Consider the following 18,981-nt stretch of genomic DNA (forward strand, 5'->3'; position numbering starts at 1 on the left):
AGGTCTTACTTCACTCCCTAGCATCCACACTTGGGACTGGGCTTCAGCATCCACACTGGGGTACCACACATGAGCCCACCCTTCCAGCCCAGCTTGCTCTGCACCCACATCACTTTGTCCCAGCAATAATGCTCACTCCAGGTGAACACCCCAGTCCGAGTCAAACCTCCACAGCCACAGCAGAAACAGTGGGCAAGGTGGGCTCTCCATGCCATGGGCACTGGTGAGAAAGAAACCAAAAGGGAGCCAGGGAGGTGGTACAGCTGCTCCTTACCACGTGGGGCTTTGGTTAAAAAGAAAGGGAAATAACTGAGGCATGATGCTTAATTTAAAGTGCTGAGACAACAAGCTCATGAAAAGGAGATCAGGGGTTCTTCCTATTTATACATTTAAAGGGAAACGGCAGCTCTGGGGCTATTGCAGCCTTAAGAAGAACATTTTAGAGAGAAAAATCCAAAGCCTTGACAGCGAGAAACACCTGTAGCCATTTTGCAAAGGCCAAGACTAAATCAGATCAAGTCCAATGTTACAGACATTAGTGCAGATTCGGGACTGTGGCACTTTTCAACGGCTAAACTGTTTCATTTTTGCAGCAATCAGGAGGATGAACTCTGTTGAGCGATGTCAGATGGGAAAGAATAGGCAAAGGCAAGGGTATTTGGAAAATTAATCTCAGTAGCATCAACCTTATGCATCAAGACAGGTGACTGTTTCTCCATCCTCTGCTGCAAAAAGCAAGCCTGGAAAAGTCTGCCTCCAGAAGATTAAAAGCAATCAATTCACAAAAATTCGTTTATTGGCAAAGATCTTCATTTTGTTAGTTAGGCTTGTCTTTTCTTTTTGCATCTTTACAATACATGTGAAAAACCATTCGGGTTGCTTTCCTCTTGAAGAGCAGAAAGAGACCAAAGTGAGGAGGCAGAAAATGTTCCTTCAGCTTGGTTTATGGCCTGGGATGCTGGGGAATACCAGAGCTGATCTCCCTTGAGTTTGCCGAAGATCTATTGGGTGTTTCAAACGATGTTTATAGTCAACACTCAGACCTTAATGAATGCACTGCTGAATATTTAACCAAGATGTCCTTTCTTCAAAGTGCTAACAAGTCATTGGAGTTTGACAAGCACTAAAACAAAAGACAAATAGTTTTAAGGGGCCTGACTTATTATGCCTTTCATTCACCAGTGATTCAGGAGAGCATCCCTTATTCCACAGAGTATTTAACCTCTTGTTTAGATCCCACTGAACTCCTGAAAACACTCTGTGCTTAAATGCCTTTTGGCATCCATCCTTCACTTGGAGGGAAGATGTCATCCTTTTCCTATTTCTCCACTTGCCAGTGTTCTCCACACCAAAATCCTAACCCAAAGGATGAAGTGCAATGGAAGAAGTCATTGGGCCATGGCTGGGAGAGCCTGAAGCACTATCAAGCAACCAGATGGACTGCAAAAAGGCATGAAGGAGACAAACACCACACAAGTGTGAATCTGAATCCCCCACACCATAATGCAGCCTGGCTCAATGCCCTCAAACATTAAAGTAGGCAAGCAGACCCTCAAAGCAAAGCAGCTTCTTTCAAGTCAAAACTCTATTTTTCTCTTTGTGAAGTCACCCTGCACCCAAAAGCCACATTTCCTGCCCCAGACTGCAGCCCCATGGAGCTGCAGCTACCTGTTCCCCATGGACCTCACAACACCACACACATGCCCTTCTGACAATTTGTGCTGTTTTCACAGCATCCCTGACAATTTCCAGGTCAAACATCCACCACTGTCAGCCCATGAAAAGACAGTGGTTACAGCTGTGCTATCCCTCTGGAGAAGAGCTGCAGAGGCCATGCAACCCTGGCAGCCATGGCATCCCTTGGGAAACAGGGAATGCATTGTGCTTCAGACTCTCCCCACTGCTTGACAAGTTGAAACATACTGGGGAGAAATGAGTCCACATCGTTCAGAGCCTCTCTGCAAGCTCCACCTCCGTTATGTAAAGGCTCTCCTCTGGCACAGGCACCTCTCCCTGACACCCCACAGGAGCCATCAGGCTGCTGCTGTCAGCACTGCGCAGCCACAGCACTTCCCTACAGGAGCATCCTGCAGCACACATGTCCCAGACTGCTTTGGAATACTCAGCCAAACCTCACACTACAAAACTGGGCAGGAGACAGCTGCCAGCTCCAGGCAGAGGAGACCTGGCAGGAGGCTGGACTGGCTGCACAGCATCCCCCCAGGACTGCTGCCCAGGACAAGAGGCAATGGCTCAGGATGCCCTTCCTGTCCAAAGGCTCTGTAGCCCTGGAATCACTGGAGGAGAGAGGGAGCCAGTGCTCATCTTCAGTGCCTTCTAAATGTCACTTGTGCCACCAAAGAGAGCAGGGATCAGCACTGGTGTTAGGCTGCAAATGAGCTTGCACAGTATGAGAGATGCAAAACAAATTTTAAAAGGATTAAACGGGAGAGCAAAGGGAGAAGCTGGCTGCATTCGGATGAGGACAGGTTGGTGTAGAGCACAGCAGGCAGCTGAGGAGCTGAGCAATGGCAGCTCCCAGTGGGGCTATTAGCATCCAGAGTGGCTTTGTTCATGGGCCTAGTGCTCAGCGAGAGGCACACACACAGCTCATCCAGGGCTGCTACACCCCCCCCACCACTTAGGGAATAAGGTGCCTGGAGAGGACAGAGAAGGCAGAGACGCCTGCAGGAGAGAGCTGAAGTGACAGGGCTGCAGGGGGCAAGGACATAGAGGCAGGGAGCGATGCAGGGAGCATGGGATGGAGGACAGGCAGGCAGGGGAAGAAGGCAGCTGCTGGTCAGATCAGGGATAGAGTCAGGGATGGACAGAGGCTGCAGGGGAGGAGGGGAAGTGCTTGCAGGGCTGGCAGGCACAGCTGCATGTGGAGGGCTCCACGTGTGCAATGGGACACAGAGGTGTTACCTCCTTCCCGCCTGTAAAATGGGACTGCTTGGTGTCGGGGGCTCCAGCACATCTGGGCCCAGCTGGCTCCAGTCCAGGCAACTTTCTTCAGCTTTGCAAACCCAATTTCCTCGGAAGTGCTCCCTAAAGCCTGGTGGCTTCAGCATTGATCCTATCTGGAACAACCCCAAGCAGCCTCCCAATGCAGCAGGGGATAGTGGCAGAGAGCCCTCCTCACACCCCACAAGCAACAGAAACCCTGTTACCTTCCACGAGAGAGCAAAACTGCCCATGCAACGAGCTGGGATGGTCCTGGGGCAGGCAGGAAGGAGCAGCCCACAGACAGGGCCCACAGCAAGGAGAGCTCCTGTCACACTCACCGAGGTGTTCTGGCACTGGATGCTGGTGCTGTTGAAGCGCAGGGCGGTGACGCGGGTGGTGCTGCCGGGGATGTGGAAGATGCACTCGTAGTTGCGCTGCCCTGACTGCGGCTGGGGCAGGTTCTTGGCCGTCAGGGTGATGGGTTTCACCACACCCACGGGGATGTAGATCTGGGTGGAAGGCAGGATCTGAGGGCAGTCCTGCAAGGGGAACAAGAAGCAGATGATGAGATGGGAACACTGTCCAGCTTCCCCCAGCACCCCTGTGACCCTCTCCTGGCTGGCAGGCTTGGCAATGCACTGCAAAAACACCACCCTGAGCACATGCTTGAGAAAATCCTCATGTGCAGCAACGCCAAACCAGCATCCTATGCCTGCTCTGCCCAAAGCCCTGAAGACAGGAAAGAAGAGCACAGGAAAGGAATCTGGTGGCAGAGCAGTAGAGTGTTTTCTACAGCTCAGGCTGATTTAGTTGGGAGGTGGGGAGAGGATCCACCTCTGGAATCTGTAATGTGCCACTGCAACAGCAACACGTGTTTGGGCTGTCCAGTAACAACATGGACTTCAATGCCATCATTGCAGCCAGTAGGTTTCAGAGTCAATGTCCATTGGACTGTACATTGTCAAGCTACCTGCTCAGCCCTCCTATTTCCCTTACAGCCTCCATCCCCCTTCCTTCATAAGCAGACAGAAAAGCCTTTTCCCTCTTTGATACAGCAATGTGCTCCTGGAGTGTGGCAGAGAACCTGCTCTGCAGTAAATTTTGCTGCTGCTGCTCCTATTTGCACCAGCTCAAAGCGGTGTCACCCCAGCCAGCCCGGCTGCAGGCTGCCCAGCAGACAGTGATTCCAGCCAGGGGATGGTGCTGAGTCTGAGCTGGAGGAGAAAGCACCTCCCTGCCAGCCCCTGGGGAAGGAGACACTGGGAGGGTAAAGCACTCCACTTTTAATAGCCGCGGGCTCCCAGCTGCTCCAGGGGAGCTGGTGACTCTTGTGTGCAAAGCACAGGGGAGCAGGAGGGAGCAAAAATAAATGAGCTCAGGCAGCAAAACAGCTCTGTAGCCCTGGCGGGTAACACTTCTGCAACAACAGCCTGATGCAATCCCACACCAACTTTGCTGAGCTGGGCAGAGGTCTCACACCTATGGCAGCTACTCCTGGGAGTGTTGGCTTGAAATTACATCAAGAGGAAATGACATGTGAGCTCCTTTAGAAACAGAAATGCAGTGGATACAGCCGCTCCACTGCTCCCACAAAGCTTCCAATGGCCACAGTGCGGCTGCAGGGGCAGCTCTGGCCCCAAGGCCACCAGCAGTCATGTGTGACCAAGGCTGCCCAGCTGCCTCCTGCCCTCCTGCAGCAAGCCAGGCTGAACTTTGCAAAGTGCCAGGCTTTATCTCAGCCAGTATGATTAATTAACTTTCAAACAATGCAGAGAAAAGAAAAAAAAAAGTTTCATTTAGTGAATCTCGACAGAAAAACCCAACCACTTTTACTCTTTGGGTTTTCTGTTCTTCACAAGTCTGTATTCCCCAAAAACACAATTTTCAAGGGGAGAAACTATCTCCAAAACACACTAAACAAAATAAAAGCTGAGAGGAATGGTAGTGTTAGCCCCAAACTGGAGATGGCAACAGGGCTGGGGCAGTCTGGGGATGCTGGGCACTGCTCTGCCACCTCCCTGGGCCGTATCAAGGCTGCCACTCTGTAGAGTGGGGCTTCAGTTTCCCCCCACTTCCAGAATCAGCTCAACTCACAGTGGGGAGGCACCTCATGCCCACTGCCATTTCCATGGAGTGTCCCCATGACTGTGTGGTGGTTTTGACCCACCAGTTCCCAGCTTGAAAGTGCTGTCAGAGGAAGCAGCCCCTGCCTGCTTGATCTCCTCCACATTGCAGGGGGACCCCATGGATGGCACAAGCCTTCCCCACGGGGCACACTCACTCTTGGCACGTATTAACTCCTGGCTCACTCTCCAACACGTCCATCTCCTCTTTTTTTGGTAATTATTGCTGCAGCCCAGCAGGGGTGGTGGGTAAGTCCACGCCCCCCAGGCTGGGCTTACCATGGCTGTTTGCAGCATGCCCAGGAAGCACAGCAGGCACGGGTGTCCCTCTCCCCACACAGGCAGGGGGCTCATTCTGCTCATTCGCAGTTCGAGCCGAATCCCCCCCATGACGTCACACGCTCCACATCTGCCAGCAGAAGTGTCTCATCCAGCAAAAATGTCAGCCTGTGCCCAAACAGGAAGCACCTGGTGCTGGTGGGCGCCCAGGGTGCCCGGAGGGGTGGGGGTACAAGGACAACTCATTTCCCCTATGAGCAAGTCCAACTGCTGACACAACTTGGTCTGGCATTGCCCAGCGCTTCCATCCCTTGGGAACACTCTGCACAGCCCACAGAGCTCTGTGTCCTGCCAAAAATAGCCCCTCCCAGCAGAGCCCCAGGCCTCAGGAGGAGGCAGCTATGAAGGCATGAGATAAGCAGAAAGCGAGGCCCCAGCTCACACAAATTCCCAAACATCACACAGCTCAGATTTTCTCCATTAAAACCATTTTTCTGTCTGGATGAGAACATGACATGGATGTCCAGGTTTGTCTGGAGAGGTAAGAGCTTTAGAATGACACTGCAAATGCTGCCATTTGGGTTTCTCTGGCAGCTCCCAGCTCCAGCTGCAAGGCTGTGCATCAGCAGAGATAGGATGAAGGCAGTCTGGGACTGGGCCTGACCTCAGCTTTGAGGTTCCTTCACGAAGTCCTCAGCCATTCCCACTGATGGGGAATGAAGAACAAATGCAAGCTGAACCTACCTAATCTGAGCTAACACACTTGTTCCCCACAGTCCAGGAGCCTTTCACCCTCCGCAGCAGCTCTGCATCAGCAGCGGCTGTCTCAGAAGAGCAGCTTTCTGGGATGGGATGCTCCGAAGTCCATCACTGACCACCCTTTGGCCACCACTGCACACCACGAGTGGAAAAAAATGAACAGCAGCCTGTGCTGCTTCATCACCTCTGCCCCAGCCCTGCACCCCCCCAGCAAAGCCACAGAGGAGGGCAATCTCAGAGCCCAGGCTTTAAAGCTACCACAGCCAGAGGACAGGGACATCCTGACTGCTGTCACCATTTCCAGGCACATTTATGTGAGTGGTGGCTCCTACCCATGCCCATTCCAGCCCTGCCACCCCCAGAAATACAGACAAGCATTCCTGGCATACCCAGGACACAGTGCCATGAATCACTCTGTTTTCCTACAAAACAACCACTCTCCCACTCAGGAAATTGTGGTGAACTACCCATGGGAAGGAGCAGAGACAGTTACCCTCTGTCCCTGCATTTCCTGACCAGTGCCCACCCCACTCCAGCCAACACAGACAGACCAAATCCTGCTTAAAATAACCTTCCTGCAGAGAGGATGGGGCTGGATGTCTACCATTAACTTGTCTGGTGGTGCCATGGGACTGACACCAAGCCCCCCCACCCACCACACCACCCTGCTGGGGACCAGGATGGCCAGGGATGGTGACAAGATGCCTCATCCCAGCCTGGGTCACAGAGCCCACAGCTGCAGCTGGTCTGAGGGTGCTGGGAACTGCTGAGGTCACACCAATGTGCAAACAGGCTGAGCCAGGCGATCCAAACCTCAAACCAGGCACTGGTCCATTTCCCAGTGTGGCCAAAAGGTCTGCTGGGGGACACCCTGTTCACACTGGGGAGTGACACAAGCTCCTGAGCAGCCAGTCCGTGGGAGAGCTGCACACGTCCCAAGGGCACCACCACTGTGGGTACAGCCAGATGCTTTGGGGTTCACCTGGCAGGGAGGGGGGCAGAGCCCATGACCTCAGTGAGGGGAATGGGCAGATGAGAACTGCTGTGTTCCAGACACACCACGTGTTGTATTTGCAGAAGCAATGCCAGGGCTGGCTGGAAGCGTGACCTCAGGAGCAGGCTTCTGGGATGCCTGAAATAGGCAGATTGCTCACTGGATTTCTTCACAGCACAAGTTAGGAGAAAACAGCTTTTTCCAACTTTCTCAGGTTAATAAATTCCCCCGGAGGCAGCAGGACCCTTCCCAGTGGGGCCATGTAGAGTCAGTGGGAAACCCAGATAAGTTAACTGGAGCCCCCTTCCAGAATAGGGACAGAGTTTCCTTCCCATTACTCTCCCTTCAGGAGCCAAATCAGCATTTACTGTAGAGCCAGCAGTGGCTTGCCAGACCTCCATACCCAAGCCAAGCAGCCAGTGATGCCACCACAGGCTGGGGACAGCAGGATGTCCTGCAAACACCCTGCCAATGGCAGATTTCCCCAGTGGGTGGCACGGATGCTGCACAGGATGAACCCCCCACAAAAGAACGTGATCCTTAGCAAAGCAGTTGAGATGAAGAAGGCGTGAGGTGCAGCAAAACAGTTTGTTTTACAGATTTCAACCTTCCCCTCTCCAAAAACAAGTTGTTCTGCAATGACAGTTCGAGCTTGCTCCCTTCACAAACATCAAAGGAAAATGCTTTAGCGTTTCTGCCTTTGTTTTTCCTTTCATTCAGCCTAAAGTGCTCCGGGCTTCAGCCGACTTCCCAAGCTGCCTCTCCTCAGCCACACAGCCTCTCCCCACCAGCAAGCACATAGTTCCATCAACATTTCCCTTTCCTTCCTCACTGCTCCTCAGGTAGTCCCAGCACCCCAGGAGAGGCAGTGGGAATGGTTTCTGAAGGGAGTTCACCTTCTTCTAACCCCTTCCCCAGAGGGCAGAGGACCCTGATAGGACCAGAACAGGCGAAGGGAGCAGTTTCACACTGTCTTACCTCAGAGAGCTTGACACGTCCCTCCAGGAAAGAGCAGTCAGCAGCGTTGTGGGTGCAGATGTGGCGGTACTTGCACCAGTGGCAGGGGAAGGAGCCGTTCACACAGGACAGGCAGCTGCAGAGGGAGAGAAGTGGGCAGTGTTAGGGCAGCATCAAGGCAGAGTCCACAGGGACATTTCTTGGGATCCTTCAGCAGGACAGCATCCCTAGGTGATCCTGTACCTCGGGGAAGGGATCCTTTATCCATGGGGCACAGGCCATGCACTCTGAGGGAGATGCCTGCACAGCCTGAACCTTCAGGCTTTGCCCGTGGCGGGGGTGGGGGACATGGTCTTTCAGGCACTGCAGGATTTGTGTCCCAGCCGAAGAGGCCACGTTCCCTCTTCCTCTTGGCAGGCTGACCCTGACTGCCCCACTCCAGCAGGGGCCGAGCTCCAGACTTTGGGAGCTTTATTTGGGTTCACTGAAAGGCAATTTTAGCAAGAGGCAGCAGAACAAGGGCTCTGCACCACAGGGGAACAGGGGAGAAAGGGCCAGATCAATGCATGCTCATTGAGAGGAAAATTATAACTGGCGAAAGGTTGGGTCAGATTAACATTTCGGGACTGTAGGGCCTTTCAGGCACTCACAATAGGTTGTGTGTGACCCCCTCCCTCACCCCCCCTGCCCCAGCCCAGCTCAGCCGCGCGTGCGTCGTGGCTGTGGCTTCCACCCCTCCTCAGCCCCAGACGCTCCCCCCCAGCCTCCTCTCAGGGCTCTTTGTGCACAGGGATCACTCCTGCTCCCCTCTCCCCATCTTTTCTGGGGTTGTGTTCAGGACCCAAAGAAGCCAGGAGCCCCATGCTCTGCTTTCCAATCCTCTTAGCAATTAAACCAGCCCCAAGGACCTGATGGCTCTCCCCAAAGCAGGAGGGGACACACAGAGTCCCACAGCCATTCACAGCAGTGGCATCTCAACAACCTGGTTAGCTTCCCTCGCTAACCCCCTCCCAGGCATCCCTGTTTGCATCCCACAGCTGGAGGGAGGCTTTTGGGGGTTTCACCCCTGTGAGGAGGGAAGGGGCTGAGCCCTCCCTGCCATGCTGTCTGGGGGGGCATAGCAGACAGGTCCCACATTTAGTACACGAGCCTTCACAGGGCGGGTCTGCACCAGGCATGTCTGTGCAGCCCAAGCTGTTCTCCCGAGGAGGAGATGGGAGAGCTGCTCAGACATAGGCTAAAAGGCAGCAAAAATAAGCAGCCTGGCTTAAAGAAAAAAAAAAAAAAAGAAAAAAAAGAAGAAAAGAAAAAAGCACCAGCACTAGTTTTCACCCTAGAAGGCTCATACCTGCTCCTCACCCATCCGAGCATCAAAAGGATCAGGCCCAAAGCAATTATATTTAAACAAAGACAGGCTCTTTCCCTGAACACAGCTCTGGCAGGAGGCAGGCAGCCCTGCCCAGCCCAATCCTCCTCCTAATCACAGCTACCTCTCTGCCTCTGCCCCTGGGAAACGACAGGAAAACACAGCATCACCCTGTGAGGCAGCAGAAAGACAATCTTCCTGGAGAAGATATCCTTGGTGGCAAAGCCTGGCATGCCAAATCCCTTGTCCTCCAGCAGAATTGTCACTTAGGAGGTGTGGGGACCTGAGGGGGCCACAGGGTGCAAAGACACACCCAAGGCTTTGCAGGACCAGGTCTCCCGGCCTGCCCTGGGGTTTCACACACCATTACATATACAGCAAGAGCTTCCCAAATCCATGCACACACACTAAGGAAATATTTAATTAAGCTGCTTGCAAAGGGGGCTGGAAGTCATTTCCATGTTTCGCTCACATTTTCACTTCCAAATGAACAGCCCTTTTAGCTTTACCCACAAATATGCTAATTGAGATGCTCCTTATGCAAATATATGCAATTTTATTTCAGCTGCAGAGATTCAACTTAAAAGCAGAGCCCCAGCCTCCTATCTCTGGTTGCTTTGATAGAGGGAGGTGCAGAGGGTGGGGGAAATAGGGAACACAAACAAAGGCAAAGGACAGTCCTGCCCTCCTGCTAAGGGCTCAGGCAGGACCAATGGACAGATAAATCCAGAATATGGAGGGGCAGGACAGGGAACATACAGATAAATCCTCATGGGCGTAGTTCAGCCCCAGAGAGGTCACGTAAGAGAAAAGCACAAGCAGCCACAAGCCACATGCTGGGGCACGACCTCCCATGAATCGCCCCCGCCATCCTCCAAATAAGAGATTTTCCAGTCACTAGGTCCTTCAGGATCTGCAAAGAGACTCCCCAGTCCTTTTCACCACCACACTAGGCATCTCAAAGCAGCTGGGTGAAGTTCCTGATGCAGCCCTGCCCCGGGCACACCAGCCCCAACAGCTGCAGCTCTACTTGCAGTTCTTCAGGGTCAAAGCCAAATCTTGGCTATTTCAAGACCCTCCTCACCTGAGGATCTCCTTTGCCATTTAATTGTTGCAGGTCCCAGCTGGTCTCCTGGTCTCCCCTTGTCACAGGATCTCAGGTTATCCTCCAAGTACACACTGAGGTGCACAGTTCCCCTTTCCTACTTTGGCCCTCCCAGTTGCTTCTAACTTAACTGAGCCATTCCAAAAGCCCCATCCTCAGCAATGGTTTCCATACTCTCCCTTCTGCCATAAGGACATCAAATGCCACTGTGAGAGCACTCACCATGCACACCTGCAGCACACTCTGCAGCATTTCTGCCGCATTTAAAGCCAGTCCAGGTCAAAGTGGTGAGTAAGTCAGCACCTGGGTGCCAGTAACATGGTGAAACACTGTTCACAGCCTGCCTCGGTCCTGCTGGCCTCAGCACGGCTGCTTGACCACCACAGCACCCTGCAAGGCTGCCCAAAGGCCAGCACAGGAGCTGAGGCAGGGATCCCTGGCTGCTGGTCAGGCTGGGCAGCACGGCTGGGGCTGTGTCCCAGTGTGTCCATGTGCCACTGCTGTCTGTTCCTGGCACGGGAGCAGGTTGCTCAGCAGCATGATGCCATCTGTGCCGTCTCTCTCCTTCCCACGGTCAGGCACTCTTCCCTCATCACTTCTTGCCTAAGAGGCTTTCATCACTCCTGGTAATTAGAGGGAGGCTCTCCTTCATGTGTTGAAGTGTTCCGCCTCCCCAGAGCGTGCCAGGAGAGCAAGAAGCCCAGTGAGGCAGGAAACTGATGGTGGGGGTGCAGCACTGATATGGACCCACAGCTTGTTCCCCATCTGCCTCCTACCCAGCCCTGCCAGGGGCCAGTGGAGATGAAGCCCAGGCAAGGCAGGGAAACGGGGCCAGACCCACTGGCAGTGCCCTCCTTGCCTCCTGATGACCTCGTGAGAGAGGTGTGCACCAGCCTCAGAGCAGCACTTCAGGGTCACTCTGTGCCAAGTGCCCCATCCCAAAACAAGTCCAGGCTCACTGCTGGCCTGAAACCTCCCCCAGCCAGGGCAGGCATCCTTGCAGGCAGCAAAGCAGCTCTGCTCAACTTTGAGTGCCCCAGGGTCAAAGCCAGAGCCTCCTCACAGCCGGGCCAAAAACTCCCCTCCACTTCATAAATGATCCTAAACTTGGTAATGCCATGCTAGGGAAAGGGTTGCAGAGAAGTACAGGTGCAGACAGGGCAGAAGGACAGCAAAGACCAGGGTGGGTACAGAGCCAAAAGCATCACTGCAGAATGGGCCCAGACCCAGGGGTAGCTTCAGGAACTGACTCCTCCCTGAGTGTGCAGGCACCTTCAGTGACCATGGAGAGGTTCCAGCTGTCTCCACACATGACCCAAAGCAAAGCTGTAGCTGATGGGAAGTTTGGAGAGCCAGCAGTGCTGGATCCAGACTCCTCACTCACTCTCCTTCCTGCACTGCCAGCCCCAGGCATGCCACGATGCCACGTGCCCAAAGGAGCCCAAAGCTCTTCATCACACTGAACAGCGGGGGCAGAAAACAAAAGCAGCATCCACAGGAGTGAGATAAGCCTGAGCAGCAAACACGAGCAGGACAGGGGGTGTGAGCGCTGCATGCACACACACACAGACACCGAGGCTATTTCTATGGCACAGCACGTCCCTGAAGGAAGGAAGGACATGGAGTGAAGGGCAGGGAGGAGGAACAGGGGGAAGTTGAATGGCACCAAGAGCAGAGCAGGGGAGGTCCATTAAGAAGGGAAATTATAAACACAGTGTTGATGAAAACAGCATCTGCACAGGCACAGCACAGCCGCCTGCGAGCCCCCTGACTGTTCCTCAGATCTCCTCTTGGCAGGAAGATGCATCCTTAGTGAATACTCAGCTCCAGCACAGCCTGCATCTGGAGCAGCAGCTGTCAGGGCTGAGGGGCTGAACTACAGTGCTTTGGGCTTTATATCCATCTCTCTACCCTAGGGAGAAGGGGAAATCCAGAAGAGCAGTGGAACCAGACACTCAGTGTCCCCCCAGCCCCACACAGACCCACAGGCAGCTTCCTCACTGGTGCCCAGGAAAGGTGTGGGGTGGGAGTCAGCTCTCATCTCCCTCCATCCCTGCCCATCTCAATCCATTTCTGCCTTTCCTTTCACACCAACCCAATTCTTTTCCATCCCTGCCAACTTTTGCCAAGGTCCTTACTCTCAGGGTGGTCCAGAGCATCCACCATCACACTGGAGGATGCAGAATCATGCCCTGGGTTTTAAGATAATTATCTTGAAAGACACTCAGCTGCCTCCCCTTACTGAAGCATAAGACCAGGCTGTACTAGCCCTCCCCATTCACAACATACATGATGTAAAACAGGTTATCCTGAGCTGTCTCTGGGGCCACCCTACAGGATTTTCCACCTGCCCCAGCTCAGGAACACACAGGCTCACTACCACACTACTCAGCCACAAAAACTCAGATACACTCGCTCAACTGCTTGCAGCCATCTGTCCATGCCTTTGAAAAGAAAGCATCTGTAAGCATCTGGAAACCAGCAGCAGTGGGCCAACAGAGAAGCAGCCACGCCATGTGTGGGCAGAAAAAAAGGCTGCAAAGAGGAGCCCAGTGGCACAAGGGTGCCAACGGGTGCCTTGGCCACCACAACAGCCCTGCCCTGCCTTAGCAGCACAACCCTGCTGCTCCCAGCCCTTGGGACATGCATTAAAATCCCATTTACTTAATGGAGGCTTACAGGGAAAGCCTGACCTGTGGGATTGAGACACAGCAGAGTCACATCTCTCCAGCCTGGAGGACTTAGAGCCATTTGGCATGTCTGCCCTTGCCCTAGTGTCAGAGAAATTCAGCACCCTGCAGCTGATGGGACATGGGTACCACAGCTGTCACTACATTGAGGCATGACCACAAGGATGGTAGCATCATGACCACCTCCTGGCCTGGAGGTTTCCAGGATGCTTGGATTCCCTCTTGGAATCAGACTTGCTGATATGATTTTCCCCCTTTCCCTGTGCCACACCTGGATTTTTGCTTCCACATTGCAGTGGCAGGACATGCTGGTGATGAGCTGAGCACGTTGGTGCTTGAAAAACCAGCAGCTCTGCAAAACCTGCCCACAGAATTGAAGGAAGCACCAAAGGCTCTCATCTTCTTCCCCATCCCACTCCACTTGCCAGCTCCCTTCCCGCAGCCACACACTCCAAAAAGCCAAACCACAACAGGAGTTATGAAACAGAGTTTCCAGAGGAGAAATCCAGCAAGGAAACATGGAAACAGCGGGAAGAAATAAATACATCTTACTATTCCCTGGAATTGCTCACTAGCCTTCTGTGAGGATTCCCTACTCCCCCACCTCGCCAGCAAGCTCTGCCAGAGGCAGGCAGGGAGCCTGGTGTTACATCTTTATCTTTAAAGGGGACTCATTTCCCCACAAATGCTTTGAAGAAGGCGTTTAACTCTGACAAAGACGACCTCAACATCTGCCTGTGCACGCGCTGGACTCGGGCTGATTCATTCCACGATCAAAGGTGCCGAGCAGCCTTTAAATGCCTGCACTCGATCGGCGTCCCATCGGAAACCCCCACGGGAATCCACCCAGTCCCTGCCACGGGGGTTTTCATCTCATTCTCCACTGCAGGCACCTGAGCCTGTCCCCAGGAGCTGCAGACAAGCCTGTGGGCAGCCCAGCTCCTCTGCTCCCTCAGCCACCCACATCCCCCTTTGCAAGGGCCCCATTTCCCTGCATCAAACCCTTGGTTTCCACTCCCCTGTTAAATCCATATCCCACAGCTCAGCCAGAAGCATCCCCTGCCCAATGCCCAAGCCTTTAGGAGCAGGATGTCCAAAAGACACCACTGCCTGAAAACACATGCCAGGGCCCCTCAGGAGCCCTGAGTACATAAAGCTGGGACCTCCACAGCTTCCCAGGTAACTCCTGGGAAGGAATGAAGCCCCAGAGAGGATGCAAATTCCAGACCAGGGCTCCCAGGGACCCTCCAAAAAGTATCCCAGGAGCCACTGATGCTGGTCTGTGATGAGAACAGTTCCATCACACAGGCATAAAGCCCTGCATTAACAGATGGGACAGCTTTGGAGCTCTAACTGGAAGGCACCCCCTCTGCTCAGAACATCACAGCCAAACATACAGGCAGCACAACCCCCTCTGTACCCTCCTCTCCTGTAGAAGTGATCAGATGCATCTTCCCTTCTGCAACCCCTCCCTTGGCCAGGCAGGCTCCAGCAGCCCTTGAAAATGCATGGGAAGAAGAGCTGCCAAGGTGGTGGGAAATAAGAGAGCCAGGATGCTCTCACAGCTGCAGGACCAGCCCCACAGCCCGCATTTTGCTGATGCCTTTCCAGATGTCTGCTGAAAATAAGAAGGGTCAGACTCCCCCCCATGCACATGGTGGAGCTGCATTGGTTTCCTTTGGAGCTACCCCAGCTGACATCAGCAAAGAGCTGCCTCACTAGCCTCCCATGTCTCCTCAACCATCTGAAAAATCTCACTCAAACACTTTGTCCTCAGCTGAGAAATGATTCGACATGCAGAACTCTGCCTTCCAACCTAAGCAAAGCCATCTAAATATAAAAAGAAAACATAACACACAGTGATTGGAGATCTCCACAGGAAAAACATTAGCCTCGTGGAAAAGCATATTGTTCCTAATACAGAATTTATCAAGCTGACGTATAGATTTTCCTCCACAAAATATGAAACCTGCATCTGAAAGGCTATTAACTCCAGAGAGATCCATTAAAGACGCCTGTCTGCAAATGGTATTTAAAAGTATTGCATCATCCCAGGAGGAATTGTCATGCTCTTTGGCTATGATTCGACTGCAGGTCACATAGTTAAAACTACCTCCAAATCCTAAAACTCTTGATGTCAAAAAAATAATAATGTTCACCAGCTTAGAACATGGACTTTTCTATCAGCTTCAGCTGGGGCCATAAATATTAATGCATCCATAATTAGCCCTTTTAAATAATGCATCCAAAATTAAACATCAACGCAGTAATAAATCAGTCAGGCTCTTTGTTGTAGGTTTGTTTCAGGGGGGGTAGGGGTTTTTTCCCCTCCTGTGTCAGGCACATAAAATAAAATGCCAATTCCCTCATCACCTCTTCCCACCGGACCACTGATTGGACCAAATCTGATGCCATTTGTACTTAAAAGTCATCTTTCTTTCAGTTACAAAAATAAAAGTCATATCTGCTTTTTGATTTGCAAAATACTGACATGCAGCCAGCCCGAGCCAAAGCTGAGCTAATGTTATTGAAACCACAGGACGTGAAGGGAGACAAAGCTCATCTCAGAGTCAAGGTGAGGGAGAAAGTCAAGTTTGCAAAGTCTCTCCTCCGTCACTGGCACAGTGCTCCCAGGAGGAGCCCTCTTCCCTGTGCAAAGAGCAGGAGGGAAGGAATCCCTGTGATGCAGAAACTTTGCAGGGACTCTCTTCTGACACATCCCTCCTGGAGCTCACTGCGGGTGGGTTCCCAGCCAGGGCACCTGCATCTCACCTGGTCTTCCCTGATCAAAGTGGAAACTCTGAACAGGCTTTGGAGGAGTGAACTTCCCCCAAGCCAGGCTCAACACCTTGCAAAAAGACATCCAAAAGAGATCACTTGGCATTTGCTTGTCTATAATTACTGATCAGCCAGAGCACCACCATCCATGGGAGGTTTCTGGCAGAGAAATGAAATCTCTTGCATTTTTGAGCTCCAAATTCTTTGCCAAAACACACCCCAGCATCAGCTCTGACGGTCCTACAGCACAGTCATCCCCCACTGCTCAAGAATACTGTCTGTAGCTCCTCAGCAGGAGCTGTGGTTTGAGACTTTAGACACCTTGCTTAGACAGCACATCAATAATCCACACCTCCTCTATTTTATCAAATGCATATCTCAAGCTGTCTAAAAACCCTTACAGGAGTAGATTTCACAGCAGCCTGACAAGAAAGCAAATTCACAATTACTTCCAGTTAGGAAATTCTTGGGTAAACGCCCCAGGACATGTGACATGTTTCATCCCATGTTGCTGTAACTTTCCAGCTCCCTCTCCAGCAAGCCTGGGAAGCAGGTACCGTGGCAGGAAAGTACAGGCTTCTCCTTTTGCATTGCCAAGTCACTCCTATTAACTGTTTCCAGGAATAACAAGACACTTGGCGTTTTTGGTCACATGGATTGATTTCTACAGTCTGCAGTGCAGTAAACTTGCTTTTTCTTCCAAAGTTTTGCCAAACCCAAAGCCCTGTTTTTATGTGAGGTTCTGCCCTGACGCTATATGTTCCCACACACCCAAACCAACTGTGGGTGCTCTGGTCACTGTCCCAGTTTACACGGGCAAAAGGAGAAGGTTTCTCACTGTAAACACCACTGTACTCAACTGCCCTTTCCTCTTGCAACATCAGTACCCACAAAGCTGAGAACTCTCTCTCCCAGTCTCACACCATCCCACCAATCTGTTCCTGGATGCCTCCCGCAAAGTCCAGGCCACTTACGACTGATGGACGCTGCAGTTGTAGAAAACAAAATCCACAGAGGCAAATTTCTTCCCCGTCTCCTTGGATTTCAGGTAGAGCTTCACCACTCGCTTGTCCCCTGCAAGAGACCCAGGCAAAAAAAGACATCAGAAAGGACACAGTGCATGGCCCAGCATTCAGTGCAAGGCTTGTGATGGGCTGGAGGGAGCTGGGCATCACCACTCAGTCCAGTTAATTAACAAAATCCTCCAAGCATGGCAATAAAAAGAGAGTGTTCATCCACTCCTGTTCAGACACCTAAGAGGCCAGCAGAGCCCAAGTACAGCTCTGAGCCCCTACAGCTAAACACAACCTGCTGGCATGGAGACTGGGGCCTTAGGTTATACTGGGTGTACTGAAGAGTGTTTAATAGTTTTGGGGTCAGGAGAATGTCCTAGATCCCATGGCCACATCTGCCCAGGAATGGTTCACAGATGGAAATAGGGCCAGGGTGCCCAGGAGTGGTCAGCAAATAAAATCACAAAATGGATTGGGTTGGAAGGGACCTTAAGGATTACGTAGTTCCAAGCCCACTACCACAGGCTGCATCAAAGCAGCTGTGTCCATGGCCTGGAGGAGACAAAAGAACCACCCTCCCATGAGCAGCAATTCCTTCCCCTGCAATAACCCAAGTGGGGTTCAGATCCCGAGACTGGGATCACTGTCACGGGAGGACTGTCCTCCTCCACCTCTGCCTGTGGGGTAATACATGGGACATTTGTCTCAGGCTTTCTTCCAGTCTGGGGCACAAGCTCACCGCGGCCCCTGGTGATGGGGATGACATCCTTGGCAGAAGGAGAGCTGCAGTAGATCTTCCCATCCTCAATGCGGCTCTCTGACTCAGTGAAGTCTTCAAAGGAGCAGTTGACTCCTGCCGAGAGGTCTGGGACGTTCCAGGCCTGCAGGACCAGCTAGGGAGGAGAGGCAAGAGCATCAACACAGAGAAGTAGGAAAATAGGCTCCTCTGTGTCTGCTGTGTGTAAGTCTAGCCAACAGAAAAGACCAGGGGGTGCAATCCTTCCTCTGCCACCCACACATGGCGAGAATACCTGCTCTGGGCTTTTGCAAGGGAGCCCCATCCATGCACCTCCCTGCTCAAGCAAGGAGCACAGGTTTAAATGGGTTAAGAGCTGGAATGACTCACAGCCTATCCTCTGCCCTTGACACACCACAAGCCATTATGCCTCAGCTTTCTACAGAGACCAAGAACAGCATTGAGACTGAAGTATGTTGCACAGAAAGGCAGAAAGGCACCCACTCCAGCAGAGGCGAGGAGGGGAAGAATCCACCTCTTCCTTCACAAAGTCATCCCCAGGGTCAGCAGTTCTCACTTTACAAAACGCTTGCCTTATTTCTAATTTGAATTTTTCACAGCTTCCAGCCATTAGTTCTTGTTATGCTTTTCCTTGATAGATTAAAAAGCCCTTTAGTCCCTGATATTTGCTCCTTGTAAAGGCACTTATACTCTGTAATCAAGTCACCTCTTAATCTTCTTTTTGATAAGCTAAGCAGATTGAGCTCTGGAAGTCTCTCACTGCAAGGCATTTTCTCCAGCCTTCAACTCATTTACATGATGTTTACGGGAGTTTTTCAGTCCCCCCCTTTGAAAGCTGCACTCCAGCCCAAGCAGAGCATCCTCGTGTCATCCACCCCAGACCTCTGTGCAGCATCCTGCCATCAGTATGGAGATAATTACCCCAGGAGTGAAAACACTGCCCAGCTCCTGGCTTCATCCCAGGAGCATCAAGAGTCTGCAGCAAGGGCTCAGCCCCAGCATCACTTTCCAGGACACCAGGTGAACCTCCATCCATGGTTAACTTTAGACTGGGCAATACCAAACCCCAATTTCTCTGCTAAACAGCCCTACTCAAACCCAGCTGCTCTGAAGGAACTTCACCTGTACCACCCTCCAGTCCCAGCATCCCAGCAGGTCCCATCTGCAGCCATTCCACATTTATCTCCACATTACCAAAGAACATTTACCCCTAC

At 52.3% G+C, this 18,981-nt stretch overlaps 1 protein-coding gene across 1 annotated transcript in view; it reads right to left on the reverse strand.

Moving 5' to 3' along the window:
• Positions 1 to 18,981, reverse strand: part of PLXNA1 (plexin A1) — a 115,438-nt gene that overhangs the window by 42,936 nt on the left and 53,521 nt on the right. The window contains exons 7-10 of the mRNA XM_053989233.1: positions 17,750 to 17,903; positions 16,972 to 17,071; positions 8,080 to 8,194; positions 3,285 to 3,485 (exon numbers count right to left, since the gene is read on the reverse strand). Coding sequence (XP_053845208.1) covers positions 3,285 to 3,485; positions 8,080 to 8,194; positions 16,972 to 17,071; positions 17,750 to 17,903 — 570 coding nt within the window. The remainder of the gene's footprint in view (positions 1 to 3,284; positions 3,486 to 8,079; positions 8,195 to 16,971; positions 17,072 to 17,749; positions 17,904 to 18,981) is intronic.

The sequence above is a fragment of the Vidua macroura genome, chromosome 13 (genome assembly GCF_024509145.1).
Source record: "Vidua macroura isolate BioBank_ID:100142 chromosome 13, ASM2450914v1, whole genome shotgun sequence".
NCBI classification, from domain to species: domain Eukaryota; kingdom Metazoa; phylum Chordata; class Aves; order Passeriformes; family Viduidae; genus Vidua; species Vidua macroura.